The sequence below is a fragment of the Entelurus aequoreus genome, linkage group LG11, assembly GCF_033978785.1.
Source record: "Entelurus aequoreus isolate RoL-2023_Sb linkage group LG11, RoL_Eaeq_v1.1, whole genome shotgun sequence".
NCBI classification, from domain to species: domain Eukaryota; kingdom Metazoa; phylum Chordata; class Actinopteri; order Syngnathiformes; family Syngnathidae; genus Entelurus; species Entelurus aequoreus.
This window is the reverse complement of record NC_084741.1, coordinates 28,066,347-28,086,460: the sequence shown is the minus strand read 5'-3', so window position 1 is coordinate 28,086,460 and position 20,114 is coordinate 28,066,347. Positions and strand designations below refer to the sequence as shown.

At 41.9% G+C, this 20,114-nt stretch overlaps 1 protein-coding gene across 3 annotated transcripts in view; it reads left to right on the top strand.

The window, feature by feature from the left end:
* The window catches only part of invs (inversin), a 95,991-nt gene that overhangs the window by 68,019 nt on the left and 7,858 nt on the right, over positions 1–20,114 (top strand). For all 3 annotated transcript variants that reach the window (XM_062062889.1, XM_062062887.1, XM_062062886.1), the window contains 5 exons: positions 1,932–2,038; positions 2,123–2,332; positions 5,997–6,208; positions 12,900–13,290; positions 13,445–13,584. In XM_062062889.1, coding sequence (XP_061918873.1) covers positions 1,932–2,038; positions 2,123–2,332; positions 5,997–6,208; positions 12,900–13,290; positions 13,445–13,584 — 1,060 coding nt within the window. The remainder of the gene's footprint in view (positions 1–1,931; positions 2,039–2,122; positions 2,333–5,996; positions 6,209–12,899; positions 13,291–13,444; positions 13,585–20,114) is intronic.

Sequence of the window (20,114 nt, the reverse complement as noted above, 5' to 3'; positions counted from 1 at the left end):
AAGTGTATAATAATAGTTTATTCATATAAACTTGGTGAACATGTACAACTAAAAACACGAGATCTTTTCAGAGCAATGCAATATTTTACTATACAGTCATATTAAAATTGGTAGTTTTAGACATTAGTGTTAGGACTACTCATTTTAATTTTTTCATTCATTTAGTATCCACCATATTTTATATTTAATACAGAACAGTGAGTCTGCTGATCCGTTGATGCTTCTAGTTAGCTCAGAATGCATAAATAACTCATTAGTGCTGTAATATTATTATTATTAATGATAATACTAATAATAAGGTGATATAAGAATAGAGGGTAATTAGTACCGTCATTTTTATCATTATCATCATTTTTATTATTATTTCTATCATTATTCATTACTCATCCCTCCACCGCCACCCAGGGCCGTAACTAGCTTTAATTGAGCTATAAATATGTATCACTCATCTAACATATTTGATGATAAGCAAGTTTTTTTAACAGTCCGCTTTTTTTATTAATATCCTGAAGTTTAGCATACTAAACAATTTTAACATCATTAAAACACAAATATAAAAAACATACCAAATTTTCAACCACGACCAGGGTTCGAATTTAAGATCTTCTGCTTTGCACTTCAAGTACTTATGACGTCTGCCACGGAGCCAACAGAAATGAGAGAGGAAATGTTGTCTTCATATTTTAATCAGTGACACAGCATGACGTGACTAGGAATACATTTGGGGTAAAATAATATATGAAGTGCCTTGTCATTAAATTATCTACATTTTAATGTGCTTCTTCACGCAAAATGCCCCCACAATGATCGCAAAACCCTATGAGAGCGCGTGTTCTGCATTTAGGGCGAGGCGGCACCTGACTGACACGACGACAGCATTATACCGACTGCGTTTCACATCAATTTCATTCAGGTGAAAGCAACTATAGTTACATCAGTATGATTTAATGTTAACGTTATGTTGACAGCACATTTCGAAACGGATAATGTTTAAAGTAAAAAGGTATTTCTTTGCGTTACATTGTTGGAGTCTGAGCGGGCTGTGCATGACCAAAGATCGTATATTGAGAGAGGATGATCTACCGCATGGTGATGTACAGCGCACACGATGTCCTACTCAAAGTACATTTACAGTCAGTCATATCATCATCCTTTTGTCACCTAAAAAAATACAGAGGACATGACCTCAGTGTCCTCAATGGTAGTTACGGCCATGCCGCCACCCCTTGCAACCTGAAAGGGACAAGCGCTAGAAAATGGATGAGTGGATATTTACAAAAATTTTAAATCAACATATAATATCCTTTTAAACTTTCAAATGTATTTAGCTGTTTTTTCTTTTTAAATAAAATTGCTGCAATGATGTCAAAAATACTATTACAAAGTTGTTGTTTTTTGTTTTTTTTTATGTCAGACTGTTTTTGGTTCCTCTACATCAGTGGTCCCCAACCTTTTTGTAACTGCGGAACGCTTGAAAATTTGTCCCAAGGACCGGGGGGTTATGTTTTTGTTTTTTTTTAAAACAGCACATATGTTTTTTTTTAATTATTATTATTTTTTTGGTCATAAAAAAATACAATCATGTGTGCTTACGGACTGTATCCCTGCAGACTGTATTGATCTATATTGATATATAATGTAGGAACCAGAAATATTAATAACAGAAAGAAACAACACTTTTGTGCGAATGAGTGTAAATGTGGGAGGGAGGTTTTTTGGGTTGGTGCACTAATTGTAAGTGTGTCTTGTGTTTTTTATGTTGATTTAATAAAAAATAAAATAATGTATTTATTTATTTATTTATTTTTTAATTTCTTGTGCGGCCCGGTACCAATCGATCCATGGACCGGTACCAATCGATCCACGGACTGCTCTACATAGACAGACTACAGTACTTGGTGTTTTATTTCATACTGAGTTTATTTGCACAGGGTCGGACTGCTCTGCACTGGTCCTGCAACAATGGCTACCTGGATGCGGTAAAGATGCTGTTGGGCTACAACACCTTCCCTAATCACCTGGAGCACACGGAGGAGAGGTGACGCTTTGATGACAGCGATAATGCTGATGATGATGTCACAAATGACGGATGCGTGCCTGACAAGGGTGACTCCATGCGTAGGTACACGCCGCTGGACTACGCTCTACTGGGGGGCCACAGCGAGGTGACTCAATTCATGTTGGAGCATGGCGCTCTGTCCATCGCCGCCATCCAAGATATCGCCGCCGCCTCCATCCAGGCCGTCTACAAGGGCTACACAGTCCGCAAAGCCTTTAGGGAGAGGAAGCAGCTTCTCATGAGGCACGAGCAGCTACGTAAAGACGCAGCCAAGTGAGAGACGACACTTTGTCTTTGTCTTATTTGTTTTGTCCTCTGGCTCACATAGGAGCAGTCACACTTTGCTCATATCCGTCTTTCTTTCTGTCGTCTCTGTACACGCATACGTCTTCCCCCTGTCTCCATGCTCTGGCTCCTTGTCATTTGCTTACTTTTATTCTTCATCCACTTTGTGACACACATTTATTCTAAAAACAAAAACAAAACCCATATGGGTTGTGATGAAAAAGCTTTGTAAGACATGCTAGCATACATGTGATACAGAACCTCAATGTGTCATCATCATCATCAGAAAAATACTCAATGACTTAGGGACAATTTGTTGCTAAATTCCGGCATTTTGCTTGATCAATATTGCTCACATTTTATTTTAGCCTAAATAGCATGTTAGTATCGATTTACTTGCAGTCTTGCAGTGACCAAATATGCCTAAAGCACTCCATAACAAGTCAATAACATCAACAAAACTCACCTATGTGCATTCACACACAGTATAAAACATTTGGTGGACAAAATGAAACAAAGGAGGAGTGGCATAAAGCACGTCTTTCTGTGGCAGTGTGAGAGAAAGTTATACATGTAAACAAACTGTTGAGTCACATCCCACACAACGGTGAGTTCAAGGGCCGCTGAAATTAGTAGGACAAAACGGCGGTCGTCAAATACTCTCATCAGTGAAGCATAAACACAAACATATTAAACTGTGGGCTTTCTAACAATTAGGAAGGTTTGTGTCGCCTTTGTCCTCCTAAGCAACCATATTACAACAAAAAACATATTTTTCACCCCATTTTTTTCCATTTCCATACATTTTTGAAAAAGCTCCATGAAGCCACCAGGGCGCCGCTCAAGAGCCACATGTGGCTCTAGAGCCGTGGGTTGCTGACCCCCGCCCTAAAGTTACAGTGAGTGTGGTAAAGGGCATGTGTGAAAATGTTCAAATCAATTTCAACTTTAGTTTAAAAACAGTGGCACCATGTGGTGCATTCGTCAAGAAAAAAAATAGAGAGTGCATATTTTGTACATTTTTCACCTTCGTGTTCAACAGTTTGGGAATAGAAGAGTGACTTTACGCAGCCCTGCCACTGATTGTCGTTCTACCTGTGTCTACTCTGGACCATGGAACACATCAATCTCAGCTAGGGGTGTCCAAACTTTTTCCACTGAGGGCTGACTGAAAAATCAAAGGATGCGGCTGCAGTTTTAATATTTTTCGAACTCAAAACCAACACAATATATAAATATATTGTTTAACCCTTAGGACTCCCTTCAAGTTTTGGAAATGTTAAAATTCCCGGTGACCTGAAATGGTCTGTGTCATAAAAGAAAGTCATACAACAATATTATTTTTTTCTTTTTTTTACTTTCAACACTCAAATCTCAAGACCAGTGGTTTTCAAACTTTTTTCATCAACTACCACCTCAGAAAAAGCTTGCCTCTCTAAGTACCACCATAATGACTAACATAAAAATACAGTAGCGTAGTAGGCCCGAGTATTCATTAAAAACAAGGCACAGGTTTTATTTAACAAGTATATTTTGATATTTTGGCCACTGTAACATTACACAGTTTGAACAGTAACTTAAAGGCCTACTGAAACCCACTACTACCGACCACACAGTCTGATAGTTTATATATCAATGATGAAATCTTAACATTACAACACATGCCAATACGGCCGGGTTAACTTATAAAGTGCAATTTTAAATGTCCCGCTAAACTTCCGGTTGAAAACGTCTATGTATGATGACGTATGCGCGTGACGTCAATCGTTGAAACGGAAGTATTCGGACGCCCTGAATCCAATACAAAAAAGCTCTGTTTTCATCTCAAAATTCCACAGTATTCTGGACATCTGTGTTGGTGAATGTTCTGCAATTTGTTTAATGAACAATGAAGACTGCAAAGAAGAAAGTTGTAGGTGGGATCGGTGTATTAGCGGCTGGCTGCAGCAACACAAACAGGGGGACTTTGAGGTGGATAGCAGACGCGCTATCCGATGCTAGCCGCCGACCGCATCGGTGATCGGGTGAAGTCCTTCGTCGCACCGTCGATCGCTGGAACGCAGGTGAGCACGGGTGTTGATGAGCAGATGAGGGCTGGCTGGCGTAGGTGGATAGCTAATGTTTTTAGCATAGCTCTGTGAGGTCCCGTTGCTAAGTTAGCTTCAATGGCGTCGTTAGCAACAGTATTGTTAACCTTCGCCAGGCTGGAAAGCATTAACCGTAAAGTTACAGGTCCATGGTTTAATAGTATTGTTGATTTTCTGTCTATCCTTCCAGTCAGGGGCTTAATTCTTTTGTTTCTATATGCAGTTAAGCCCGATGCTATCACGTTAGCTCCGTAGCTAAAGTGTTTCGCCGATGTATTGTCGTGGAGATAAAAGTCACTGTGAATGTCCATTTCACATTCTCGACTCTCATTTTCAAGAGGATATAGTATCCGAGGTGGTTTAAAATACAAATCCGTGATCCACAATAGAAAAAGGAGAGAGTGTGGAATCCAATGAGCCAGCTTGTACCTAAGTTACGGTCAGAGCGAAAAAAGATGCGTCCTGCACTGTACTCTAGTCCTTCACTCTCACGTTTCCTCATCCACGTATCTTTCATCCTGGCTCAAATTAATGGGGTAATCGTCGCTTTCTCGGTCCGAATCGCTCTCGCTGCATTGAAAACAATGGGGAAATGTGAGGAGCCTTTCAACCTTTTACGTCACGCTACTTCCGGTACAGGCAAGGCTTTTTTTATCAGCGACCAAAAGTTGCGAACTTTATCGTCGATGTTCTCTACTAAATCCTGTCAGCAAAAATATGGCAATATCGCGAAATGATCAAGTATGACACATAGAATGGATCTGCTATCCCCGTTTAAGTAAAAAAATTTCATTTCAGTAGGCCTTTAATATTAGAAAATGATACATAGTACTTTGATCAAGCGATTCTTCGGCATACCACTAGTGGCACATGTATCACAGTTTGAGAATCACTGCTCTATGTGTGTGTATATATACATATATATATATATATATATATATATATATATATATATATATATATATATATATATATATATATATATATATATATATATATATATATATATATATATATATATGTATATATGCAATGTTTATATATATATATATAAAATTTTTATATATATATATATATAAACATTTTTTATATATATATATATATAAAAATTTTATATATACATATATATATATATATATATATATATATATATATATATATATATATATATATATATATATATATATATATATATATATATATATGTATATATACACACACAGAGCAGTGATTCTCAAATATATATATATTTTTTTTTTGTCAAAGAAAACCCTGTTTTTATAGCAAAAAACCTAACAAAATTACCGGGTATTAGTTTTTTCCACCATAATAACAACGTTGATTTTGATGTATTATTATTTTTTCAATGACAGTTTAAAAGAAGAACAATCAGTGGCAGAATTTAATTTTTTGACACTTGCATGCTTTTTTATTCCACTAGTAATTTGTTTTTTTGTAATTGTATTTTTAGAATGTGCCCCCAGGCCACACTTTGGACACCCTTGACCTAAGCTATGTCTGCAAACTGACATGTTTAGGCGTCACTGCTTTTCGCTTGCGTCCAGAAAGCGAGAGGAGGAACTGCGGAGGAGAGAAGCCGAGCTGCAAATCTCTCAAACCACGACGGACGACCAAAAATTGTCATTGGAGACGACGGAGCTGAAGAACCTCTCCTTTGAGAACCTGATGGCGGATTTATCGGTGAACGACTCACCGGTGGCAACATCAAAACCGGCTAAACCTGAACGGAAGAAGAGCAAAGAGGAGAGACACAAAGGTACAATCATACAGTTGTACTGCAGCAAGTTTTGCCATTATTTTTTATCTTTTAATTGTTTGTTAGTCTGTTTGCTGGTTTGTTTATTTACATGAGCCAACATGATGTTCACGGTAGCCTACGTTAAACTCAAAACACGTTATACTGTAAAGCAGTAGACCCGGCTGTTGGCTGTGGTAGGATGGAATAGTCACAACAGTGCTAGTTGCTGAGAATGAAAATACATATACCGTATTTTTCGGATTATAAATCGCAGTTTTTTTCATAGTTTGGCCGGGGGTGCGACATATACTCCGGAGCGAGTTATGTGTGAACTTATTAACACATTACCGTAAAATATCAAATAATATTATTTATCTCATTCGCGTAAGAGACGAAGCAAATGTCCGCAATCGTCACACACACGTCAACCAATAAGACCCTTGACCCCGGTGCCGCTCACACTGGTGAATGAATGATGAATGAATGATAGGTGGTGGTCGGAGGGGCCGTAGGCGCAAACTGGCAGCCTCGCTTCCATCAGTCTACCCCAGGGCAGCTGTGGCTACAAATGTAGCTTACCACCACCAGGTGTGAATGAATGATGGGTTCTCACTTCTCTGTGAGCGCTTTGAGTATCTAACAATAGAAAAGCGTGATATAAAATCTAATCCATTATTATTATTATCATAATTCGGCGGGGGAGTGTCATGGCAGAAGTGCATTGTGCATTATGGCAGAAGTGCATTGTGGGTCATGGGATGCTAACTGCTACTATGTCCGTAGTTATTAAAATGGATAATTTCTACATTGGCGGTAACTCGTAAAAACTGAGAAGGGCTGAACAAAAATGGCACCGAAAAGGAAATCATATACTGCAGATTAAAAGCTGGACGTAGTGAAATATGCAGCAGAAAACGGTGATCGAGCAGCAGAAAGAAAGGAAGCGGCGTATACGAGGAGCGACAATGAGGAAGAAGATTTAATCGGATTTAGCGATCAGGAGTGACAGATTGTTTGGTAAACGTATAGCATGTTCTATATGTTATAGTTATTTGAATGACTCTTACTATAATATGTTACATTAACATACCAGACACATTTATGCATCATATAACGTACTCTTATTCAGCCTGTTGTTCACTATTCTTTCTTTATTTTAAATTGCCTTTCAAATGTCTATTCTTGGTGTTGGATTTTATCAAATATATTTCCCCCAAAAATGCGACTTATACTCGAGTGCGACGTATATATGTTTTTTTTCCATCTTTATTATGTATTTTCGGCCGGTGCGACGTATACTACGGAGCGATTTATAATCCGAAAAATACGGTAATCATTTTGGGATTGATTTTGACTTCAAATATGCCAACAATGGTGTATGGTTTATGGTTTAAGTTCATGCATACAATTACAACATGATACATCACAATTTCCAATGATGAGGAAATTGTACGAAGATGAAAGGATGTTGGCCGTATTAAAACAGAATTAGCGATGTCCGATAATGGCTTTTTGCCGATATCTGATATTCCGATATTGTCCAACTCTTTAATTACCGATACTGATATCAACCGATACCGATATCAACCGATACTGATATATACAGTCATGGAATTAACACATTATTATGCCTAATTTGGACAACCAGGTATGGTGAAGATAAGGTCCTTTTAAAAAAAAAAAAGATAAATAAATTAAAAACCTTTTCTTGAATAAAAAAGAAAGTAAAACAATATAAAGACAGTTACATAGAAACTAGTAATTAATGAAAATTAGTAAAATTAACTGTTAAAGGTTAGTACTATTAGTGGACCAGCAGCACGCACAATCATGTGTGCTTACGGACTGTATCCCTTTCAGACTGTATTGATATATATTGATATATAATGTAGGAACCAGAATATTAATAACAGAAAGAAACAACCCTTTTGTGTAAATGAGTGTGAATGAGTGTAAATGGGGGAGTGAGGTTGTTTGGGTTGGTGCACTAATTGTAGGTGTATCTTGTGTTTTTTATGTTGATTTAATTTAAAAAGATAAAAAAAATGAATAAATAAAAACGATACCGATAATAAAAAAACGATACCGATATTTTACGATATTACATTTTAAAGCATTTATCGGCCGATAATATCAGCAGGCCGATATTATCGGACATCTCTAGACAGAATAGTCATAAAAGTGCATGGTATGTGTTAGGATCCGCTGCTCGGATCACAGTTTAGTGTCACGTGTGTTTTGTTTCTGTTGCCATGACGGCAGATTTTGCTCACCTGCCTCTGGTTAGCGTTTCGGGACGCGCACCTGTTGCCCGAGCGCTAATCAGAGGGCTATTTAGTCTTCGCCCGGGCAGCACTCTGCCTGGCTTCCTAGTTTGTTCTCATGCAACAGCTGACGACCACTTTGCTTCCTGCTAGCTCTCATGCTAGATTATTTTGCTTGCTAGCTCCCATGCTAGTCGTTTTTGTTTTTCTCTTGTCTGATTTAGTTCTAAAATAAATCATTTTCCTACCTGCAAGCTGTGTCCGAGCCCGTCTGCATCTTTGGGAGAACACCTCGCACCACGATGCGACCCGGTCGTCACAGTAGGAAGCCAGCAGCAAGAAGTTCTCCCGCAACGAGCACGTCGGAGGAGATGGACGAAGGTGCGTGGATGGTGTTGCGAGCAATGGAGGCGGAGACTCTCCGCTATTCCCCCTCGGAGCGCCAGGACCTGATCTGGGGTCCTAACGGAAAGTTGGTCCCAATCCACTCCGTTTGGCCCGAGGACAACGCCACACCTCCGCACCACCGGACGCGTCAGCGAAGACGGAAGCCGTCAACGAGGTCTTCACTTCGCTGCAAAGACGCGCCACTCCCACAGACTCCTCCACCGGTACACAGTAAGCAATATTCAGCCCAAGATTCCCCTCCTCAAATGTTTGGCAACCCAATTGACCACTTTGCCAAACATTTCACCGATTGGGCTGTCAGTCAGCTAGAGACCCACACGGATGACGTCATCCCGCCCACTTTGGATGACGTCATAGACAAGGACTTTTTTAGACATCATGTCAATTCTTCCTGCCAGCCATTTTCAAGTAACCTTAACTCTGCGATTAATCATTATCAGGACATTTTTTTAAGGACTAAATCTAGTCAGTCCCAGTCTCAAGTGTGGGGTGACAATAGACAGTTTGGACAATTTAGAGGAGAGGATTCTACCCTCCCCCTGACCACCCTCCACCCACCCTTGAAGACGGTTCCAATCCGCAAGGAACGCGTCTGGGATCCGCTTTTTGAGGGGGGGGCTAGTACTGGGAGCTGTGCGAGTGGGGTGGCACAACGGCGTGCTAAGCCGCAACCTCCTGCTCGGCCACCGCCACCTGTCCTTCGGCGGGCTAAGCCACAACCTCCTGCCCGGCCGCCACCACCGGTTTTTCGGCCTGCTAAGCCGCAACCGCCAGCTAGGCCACCTGCACCTCGACTGGTTCTCACACCAGTACCTGCACCTCGGCTGGTTCCCACACCAGTACCTGCACCTCGGCTGGTTCCCACACCAGTACTTGCACCTCGGCTGGTCCCCGCACCAGTACCTGCTCCACGGCTGGTCCCCGCACCAGTACCTGCACCACGGCTGGTCCCCGCACCAGTACCTGCACCACGACTGGTCCCCGCACCAGTACCTGCACCACGACTGGTCCCCGCACCAGTACCTGCACCACGACTGGTCCCCGCACCAGTACCTGCACCACGACTGGTCCCCGCACCAGTACCTGCACCACGACTGGTCCCCGCACCAGTACCTGCACCACGACTGGTTCTCGCACCAGTACCTGCACCACGACTGGTTCTCGCACCAGTACCTGCACCACGACTGGTTCTCGCACCAGTACCTGCACCACGGCTGGTTCTCGCACCAGCGACTCCGGCTGCCACGACAGCGACTCCGGCTGCCACGACAGCGACTCCGGCTGCCACGACAGCGACTCCGGCTGCCACGACAGCGACTCCTGCTGCCACGACAGCGACTCCTGCTGCCACGACAGCGACTCCTGCTGCCACGACAGCGACTCCTGCTGCCACGACAGCGACTCCTGCTGCCACGACAGCGACTCCTGCTGCCACGACAGCGACTCCGGCTGCCACGACAGCGACTCCGGCTGCCACGACAGCGACTCCGGCTGCCACGACAGCGACTCCGGCTGCCACGACAGCGACTCCGGCTGCCACGACAGCGACTCCTGCTGCCACGACAGCGACTCCTGCTGCCACGACAGCGACTCCTGCTGCCACGACAGCGACTCCTGCTGCCACGACAGCGACTCCGGCTGCCACGACAGCGACTCCGGCTGCCACGACAGCGACTCCGGCTGCCACGACAGCGACTCCGGCTGCCACGACAGCGACTCCGGCTGCCACGACAGCGACTCCGGCTGCCACGACAGCGACTCCGGCCGCCACGACAGCGACTCCCACGGCGACATCTCAGCGACCTCGAGTGGTCCGGCGGCGCAAGCGGAAAGCAGGTCCCCGCATGCATCCCTCGAGGACTCAGAGGCTGCTGAGATTCTGGCGCCACTCACGCCCACCTTCTCGGCGGTCACGAATGTGGCCTTACCGTGGTCGCCCGCCTCGCCCGCCTCGCCCGCCTCGCCAGCGGCGGCGGCGTTCCATTCGCCGCCGCCACCTGACCCTTCCCCGGTGGATTCGGGGACACGTGGCCTGGCGACCCACCACCAAGTCACCCCCCCGCCCGCCCTTGACTCGTGAACTATTGCCTTTTTTTTTTTTGGGTTCCAGTTGTTTTTTTTGTTTTTTGTTTTCAAGGGACATCTGGAATCTGTCCTTTTAGGGGGGGGTACTGTTAGGATCCGCTGCTCGGATCACAGTTTAGTGTCACGTGTGTTTTGTTTCTGTTGCCATGACGGCAGATTTTGCTCACCTGCCTCTGGTTAGCGTTTCGGGACGCGCACCTGTTGCCCGAGCGCTAATCAGAGGGCTATTTAGTCTTCGCCCGGGCAGCACTCTGCCTGGCTTCCTAGTTTGTTCTCATGCAACAGCTGACGACCACTTTGCTTCCTGCTAGCTCTCATGCTAGATTATTTTGCTTGCTAGCTCCCATGCTAGTCGTTTTTGTTTTTCTCTTGTCTGATTTAGTTCTAAAATAAATCATTTTCCTACCTGCAAGCTGTGTCCGAGCCCGTCTGCATCCTTGGGAGAACACCTCGCACCACGATGCGACCCGGTCGTCACAGTATGCTTGTTGCTAGGAATTAAAACATCCAGAATAGTTGTCGGGATTGATTTTGCCACAAGATGTACCAACAAAGGAGAAAGAGCATAAGAAGATGAAGAAAATGAAAGACTGTATTCCGTATTAGGAGGAAATAGTCACAACAGTGTATGGTATGCTTGTTGCTAGGAATTAGAACATCTGGAATCATTGTAGGATTGATTTTGACCCAAAATGTTCCAACAAAGATGAAGAAGTGATCAAATGGCAACCAAGGTAATCAAAAAGGTCAACCAACGAACAAGATTTATCTACAGAATCTCCTCTCTGGTATACAAAAGCACCATGAAGATTCTAGCGGGAACTCTCATTCAACCCTTTTTCGATTACGTCAAACCCAGATTCCGATCTAACAAAGGTCTTAACTCATTCTCCTTCTATGCCACATCAATATGGAATGCACTCCCAACAGGTGTAAAAGAAAGTGCATCTCTACCCTCCTTCAAAATCGCACTAAAAGAACACCTCCAGTCAACTACAACCCTAGCCTAACCCCCTCCCCCCACCACATCCCACCTCCCCGGATTGTAAATAATCATATATATATATACTTGTTCTTATGCTTTCTGAGCTCACTATGTTCACTGCTCGCTGTACATATCCTACCAAGTCAGACCTACACTGTTTCAATGTCCATTTCTCAGATTATATAATTGTTGATGACTGAAGTGCTGATAGCAACCAAACCTAATCTGTGCACACGTGGGCCGGACTAATAAAATCATGGCATTAAAACAAAAAAATAAAGACAACTTTGTTGTTTTACTTTGGCCAAGAATAGAACAAACAAAATCTGAAAATATTACAATAAAAATATAGAAAAAATACCGGCAGCGGTAAAGTTTAGATTCATGAAGGAAAGAAGAAAGTGAATGAATGTTTATAACTGAATACATTTACATATGCATAAACATTTGGTTTCTTTTGTATTATATTTTTAATGAATTAAGTAACGTTTATGACAACCTTTTTCCAAAACACACTATAGAATGTGAGATATAACAGGATCATCATTCATCATTTGTTTTCAAAACAGTTACAAAAAAAAGTGGGACCCCAAAAATGTACTGTGGGACCCATTTTTATGACTTGATGGGGGCCCTGGGACCCCATTTTGAACATTCCTAGCGCCAACACTGATGGAGTATTGGTGCGTGCAAAACAGCAGCTGACGGCTGTGGCCTGCGGGCCTGATCTAATACTAATCAAATATCATCCCATGCCTTGATTTTGACACATAGGTTCTAAGACTATACCGTAGATTAAGAATTCAATGTTGGGGTTTGAGTGTTAATAATTGCGTAGAATGTTGCATTGACAGCAGGCATGTTTTTAGCGTTTAGTCAAGTTTACACACTTTCATTTTTTTCAGTATGAAAGAAGTTTGGATTAGCTTTCTTGCTCAGCTAAAAATGTTTCTCAAATTAATCTTAGGCCACAGAAGCAGATCCTCAAGGAGGAAAGCAGCCGACCCAGCAGACCCTCAAAGTCACATGACCTGCGACACGACAACACCAGGTGTACCTGTCGTGAGCAAACTGAAGGACCCTACAAGCCAAGCAGCATCCAGACCCTCCTTGGCCAAAGTCAGAGAACTAAGACCTTCCTCTAGCACGCCTTCCATGAGCGCCATTTCCAGGGAGAGCGTCTCTACCAAAAAGGCGGATCCCCTGAAGCACAGACACCATAAGCACGCTCGAGAAAAGAACAAAGATGTCACTATGGAAAAAGCTCACAACGCCACGCACATGCCAAGGGGACAGGACAGGGAGCGGCGCAGGAGGAGACACGAGGCGGCGAGGGTCATCCAGCGAGCGTGGCGAAGGTGAGTTGAGGCAAGCGGTGACTTTACAGCTTTAATGGCGCCACCTTGCACATCAAACATTAAGCTAGCAGCCTGCCTTCTGTTTACGTTTGTGAGCCAACCAGCTATCACTTTGCTTTGTTTGTTGTGTTCTCCGACACATGCGTGTCTCCAGGCTGCTCGCACGCAGACGCACAGAACGAGTCAAGGCCCGCAAAGAGGGCCTTCATGTCACCAGGAAGAAGAAGACTGAGATGCGAGCTTCGTCTGCTAAACCTGTGCCGAGTAAAACCTCGCCGCTGCAAAACATTTATGGTAAGAGTTTTGTTCTTGTACATCTATAAAACTGTAAGATAATATTATTACAATTCAAATAGGATATTTGAAAAACTTACATAACAGTGCAAGAATACTTAGATAACAAAAACACATACAATACTAATAAACCTGTATCTACAACATTTTTATGCAAATAAAATAGTATATTTTAGCATTCCAAAGTCTTAAATGAAATGTTAAACACGCATAATTAAAATAAAAAATAAATAAAACATATTATACATATAAAAGAATATTGTTGAACATTTATATTACAATATTTAAAAACTAAAATAATTCCTAAATCCATCCATACATTTTCTACTGTTTGTCCCTTTCGGGTGTCGCGGGGGGTGCTGGAGCCTATCTCAGCTGCATCATTAAATGAAAAAAATATGCTGATAAAAGTAAGACATTGAGTTAATTTACCCCCAAAACATCTAAGTAAATTTAACTTAAACAATACTCAAATAAAATTTACTTATAAACTTTTAAGTGAAAAACTTAAAAAGATTCAAGATTATGATTTAGGCCACAAGAGATCTCACTAAAGTTAAACTTTAACAATACAGTAGAGAAGTACGTTAACCTACGAGCTCTATTGGTTCCATGGCCGAGCTTGTATCTCAAATCATTGAAATGAAATCATGACCCGACCAAAACAGCACAATTTTAACATGTAAGGTGACTTTTAAAAAAGAAAAAAATTACTTTTAGATAAAAAATCTTGTAGGAATTAGTGTGTAGTTTTATATAATAATGTAATAATATTGTTCTGCATTTAACCTGAGGAGTAGACTTTTAAGCTGCTTCTACATCGTGTAACAATAGGAACTCTGGAAATTGTTGTTTATGTTGCACGTGGACGTTTTTGAGTGCGGGACCGGAGAGGTCAGAGTTGACAACAATTGATATGTATGTCTGTGTACCAAAAGTAACGCTTCACCGTACAGTTTGTAGAGAACAAACTGAAACACGTCAAACACACTCTCAATATTTTTATGGATAAATGTCTGTCATTTGGCTGGCTGCTGCCCGTGTGATGTGGACTAATGGTGATGCTTCATTGGGTTCCTCTGACATGTTTTCCAAGGTTTGTTTCTCTGATTCAGTCGTCAGCTTCTTCTCCTTTGCACTCACTTACTCCGTTCTGCTGGTTGGAGGATAGCAAATATCTTGGTAGTCAAATTAAAGGCCTACTGAAACCCACTACTACCGACCACGCAGTCTGATAGTTTATATATCAATGATGAAATCTTAACATTGCAACACATGCCAATACGGCCGGGTTAACTTATAAAGTGCAATTTTAAAATTCCCGCAAAACTTCCGGTTGAAAACTCCTTTGGATGATGATGTATGCGCGTGACGTAGCCAGTGAAACAGAGGTATGGATAACCCATTGAAGCCAATACAAATTAGCTCGGTTTTCATCTCATTATTCAACAGTATTCTGGACATCTGTGTTGGTGAATCTGTTGTAATTTGTTCATTGCATTATGGAGAAAGAAGCTGAGCAAGCAAAGAAGAAAGTTGTCGGTGCGAAGCGGAGTATTTTGCGAGGGAAGTCAGCAACACAACACAGCCGGTGTTTCATTGTTTACATTCCCGAAAGATGCAGTCAAGATCGAAGAACTCGGACAACAGAGACTCTTACCAGGAGGACTTTGACTTCGATACACAGACGCCTGTAGAGAACTGGGACAACACAGACTCTTACCAGGATTACTTTGATTTGGACACACAGACGCAGACGCGGTACCGTGAGTACGCAGCTGCGCTTCCAAACATTTGATCGCTTGCCCGTACGTGCGTGTCACGTACGTAACTTTGGGTAAATATATAAGCTTTATGAACCTTGGGTTAGGTGAACGGTCCTTTGGGCTGAGTGATTGTGTGTGTTGTGCAGGTGTTTGAATTGTATTGGCGGGTTATATGGACGGGAGCTAGTAGCTAGGAGCTAGCATAACAAACACCTAGGTGTTTTTATGCGGGATTAATTTGTAGCATATTAAATATAAGCCTGGTTGTGTTGTGGCTAATAGAGTATATATATGTCTTGTGTTTATTTACTGTTGTAGTCATTCCCAGCTGAATATCAGGTCCCACCCGCGCGCTTCCAAACATTTGATCGCTTGCCCGTACGTGCGTGTCACGTACGTAACTTTGGTTAAATATATAAGCTTTATGAACCTTGGGTTAGGTGAACGGTCCTTTGGGCTGAGTGATTGTGTGTGTTGTGCAGGTGTTTCAATTGTATTGGCGGGTTATATGGACGGGAGCTAGGAGCTAGCATAACAAATACCTAGGTGTTTTTATGCGGGATTAATTTGTGGCATATTAAATATAAACCTGGTTGTGTTGTGGCTAATAGAGTATATATATATGTCTTGTGTTTATTTACTGTTGTAGTCATTCCCAGCTGAATATCAGGTCACCCCCGGTTCTCACAGCATCTTCCCTATCTGAATCGCTTCCACTCCCCACTAGTCCTTCACTTGCACTTTCCTCATCCACAAATCTTTAATCCTCGCTCAAATTAATGGGGAAATCGTTGCTTTCTCAGTCCGAATCGCTCTCACTTCTGGCCGCCATCACTGTAAACAATAGGGAACTTTGCGGATATGTTCAACTGACTACGTCACGCTACTTCCGGTAGGGGCAAGGCTTTTTTTTGTCAGATACCAAAAGTTGCGATCTTTATCATCGTTGTTCCCTACTAAATCCTTTCAGCAAAAATATGGCAATATCGCGAAATGATCAAGTATGACACATGTAGGCCTTTTAGCTCACAACTTTAAAGCATAACAAAAAGCCAAGAGGGAGCTTGTTTCTCAAAATACTTGTAAATTGAGGTATCACTTTCTAGAAAAATATATACTTGCAACATAGTAAATATAATAACTCTAAAATCAATTTAATAGTACACATTAAAATAATATATTTTACCCTGAAAAAGACTAATTAATAAATAAAATACAATAAAACAATATATTCAAAACCCTCCCCAAAATCCGAATAAAGTAATACTTAAATACATTTATAAAATAAAAAGAAAGAGCCATTAATAAAGTAGCTTTAGGAAATTAAAAATAATATATATTTAAATGTATTTTACCTACCGGAAATCTAATGAACTTGGGGTAACAATCAAATAATAATTAATTTACCACATTAAATAGTATACAATAAAATAATATATTTTAACCCCAAAAATTGTAATGCAATTAAAGTTATCATAATACTTAAATATTGTTTATAATATAAAAAAAGCCATTTGTAAATTAGCTATAGAAAATTAAATAAAATATATTATTATTCGTATTGTACCACCCATAAATCTAAATGCAATTTGAGTATTAATTAAATAATAATATGAATGCATTTAAACAATTTAAATACCCAGTGCTAGCCATCCATCCATGGTGAGCCTATCTCAGCTGCGTCCGGGTGGTAGGCGAGGTACACCCTGGACAAGTCCAAGAACATAGTAGTGAACCAAAAAATAAATAAATACATTTTTTTCTCATGCTCTCATTTTGGCAGAATAAAATCTAAGCTCAGATCAATCTTGTGTCGAGCAGAACTTTTATTGTTTGGTTGGCGTTTAATGTGATGACAAGCATGTCCAATCCCACAATGAAGAGCAATTGCTTAAAATCGACCCTTCATGGGAGCCATTTAGTTGTCGTCGTACCGAGAAGTGCAGTTTTCAGAATGTCCGCTTTCTCTGTGGAACCAATGCATGGTTCGATTCCTTTATGGGCTTTTTGCTACATTTCAACGTTTGGGTCAGCTTTCGGAGAACAATGTTTTCCGCAGTGATAATAATAATACAAGTTGAAAAAAGAATCATTTGTACATACTATCATAAGACAAATCAGAGCGTCTTCAACACGCAAATCTTGTTTGGTGCGCTCACGACAGTCCTGACCTTCATCACGCATCAGCGGGTGATGATGGGAAAACGTTGCCGAGCGGACAGAAAGACCGACGGTGTTCCGACGCTACCTCGTGACGTAACGTCCTCCTCCTTCTCTCACTCGTTTGTCCCCCTGACAGTCGTGGCATCGTGAAAAGTTCACAGCTGTCAGCGGGAATGTCAACAGTGTAGAGCGATCCGCTGAACACGGGCACGCACGCACGCACACACACACACACACACACACACACACACACACACACACACACACACACACACACACACACACACACACACACACACACGCGCGTGCGTACTCTTGAAACGTCCACTCTTTCTGAGGCAGACATACAACTTTAGACTGGGTCCCGCTGTCCATCATTAAGGCGCTTGAATTCACACCTTGAGCTAATTGCTAATTGCATATCCTTGCGTAACACAACTGATACAATTATTCTACATATCACAACTAACAGCTGTTTTTAGCATGACATGTAAATTAACAAAAGCCAGAACCCAGACCTAAACACAACTGAATTCTCTGGGGTGACACATGTGGAGCACAAGAGTCATAGGTCAAGTTAAAAGTTAAAGTTCCAATGATTGTCACACACACACACCAGGTGTGGCGAAATGATTCTCTGCATTTGACCCATCACCCTTGATCACCCCCTGGGAGGTGAGGGGAGCAGTGGGCAGCAGCGGTGGCCGCGCCCGGGAATCATTTTTGGTGATTTAACTCCCAATTCCAACCCTTGATGCTGAGTGCCAAGCAGGGAGGTAATGGGTCCCCTTTTTATAGTCTTTGGTATGACTCGGCCGGTTTTAGGTATGTTAAATATGTGCCAGTGTAAAACTGCAAGGGAAAAAAGTGGTTAAAAATGTACTAAATATGTGTTTGACTTTATTTCCGAATCAGCGACTTTGGTCTCATTCCGTGTGCTCGTGTCGCAGATCATTAACCAGTGTTGAAGCGGAGCGTCCATTGACTTCAATGGGGGAGCATAGAGTAGGCTGTTCCACTGCAGCCTAACTAGACAATCATTGGATAAATGCTCTGCGTTGTCCCGCCCACGGACGCCAAGTTTCTCTGGAAGCGCATGGAAAGTGGGCGTGGCCTTGGCCAGCCTGGACACCAGGCTTTCTTTCGCATGATGATTGGATGATCTGTCTGAGGCTGAATCCATTTTTTAATTGACAGAAAAATGTGGGAATAGGCAATCTTGGAATATAAACCACTGCCGGAGGATTTTTCTACTTTTATTCCGTTGATTCAAGTTGGTATGGAGAATTTTACAATCCTTTGTGTGACATTTTCTTTGTAAAATCTATCATCTTTTTTTTAATCTTCTATCAGTTATTGGAAACTGTACTCATGTTTAGAAATTAGCTGAAAATGAGCTTCCCCTACTTGGAAGACCAGCAGCCCCCACTTAGATGTACTGAAAGTATTCACCTATTCAGTGGCCTAGTGGTTAGAGCATACGTGTCAAACTCTGGCCCGCGGGCCAAAATTGGCCCGCCGTGTAATTTCATTTGGCCCTTGAGGCGATATCAAATTAACACTAGAGCTGGCCCGCCGATTATATACAGCGGCGGTGCCGCGGTCAGACCGCATTCACCGGTAATTCTATTACTTGCCAACCCTCCCGGGAGACTCCCAAATTTCAGTGCCCCTCCCGAAAATCGGCACATCCGCTTTTCATCCAGTCCAACGAGTGCTGGCCCAGTCACATAATATGTGCGGCTTCTGCACGCACACACAAGTGAATGCAACGCGTACTTGATCAACAGCGATACAGGTCACACTGAGGGTGCCCGTATAAACAACTTTAACACTGTTAGAAATATACGCCAGACTGTGAATCCCCACCAAACAAGAATGACAAACACATTTCGGGAGAACATTCGCACCGTAACACAACATAAACACAACAGAACAAATACCCAGAACCCTTTGCAGCAACTTGAGGGTTGCAGGTTCGATCCCCACTTCCGCCATCCTAGTCACTACTGTTGTGTCCTTGGGCAAGACACTTTAACCACCTGTTCCCAGTGCCACCCACACTGGTTTGAATGTAACTTAGATATTGGGTTTCACTATGTACAAACCCCGTTTTCATATGAGTTGGGAAATTGTGTTAGATGTAAATATAAACGGAATACAATGATTTGCAAATCATTTTCAACCCATATTCAGTTGAATATGCTACAAAGACAACATATTTGATGTTCAAACTGATAAACTTTTTTTTTTGTGCAAATAATCATTAACTTAAGAATTTGATGCCAGCTACACGTGACAAAGAAGTTGGGAAAGGTGGCAATAAATACTGATAAAGTTGAGGAATGCTCATCAAATACTTATTTGGAACATCCCACAGTAGAACAGGCAAATTGGGAACAGGTGGGTGCCATGTATGGGTATAAAAGTAGATTCCATGAAATGCTCAGTCATTCACAAACAAGGATGGGGCGAGGGTCACCACTTTGTCAACAAATGCGTGAGCAAATTGTTGAACAGTTTAAGAAAAACCTTTCTCAACCAGCTATTGCAAGGAATTTAGGGATTTCACCATCTACGGTCCGTAATATCATCAAAGGG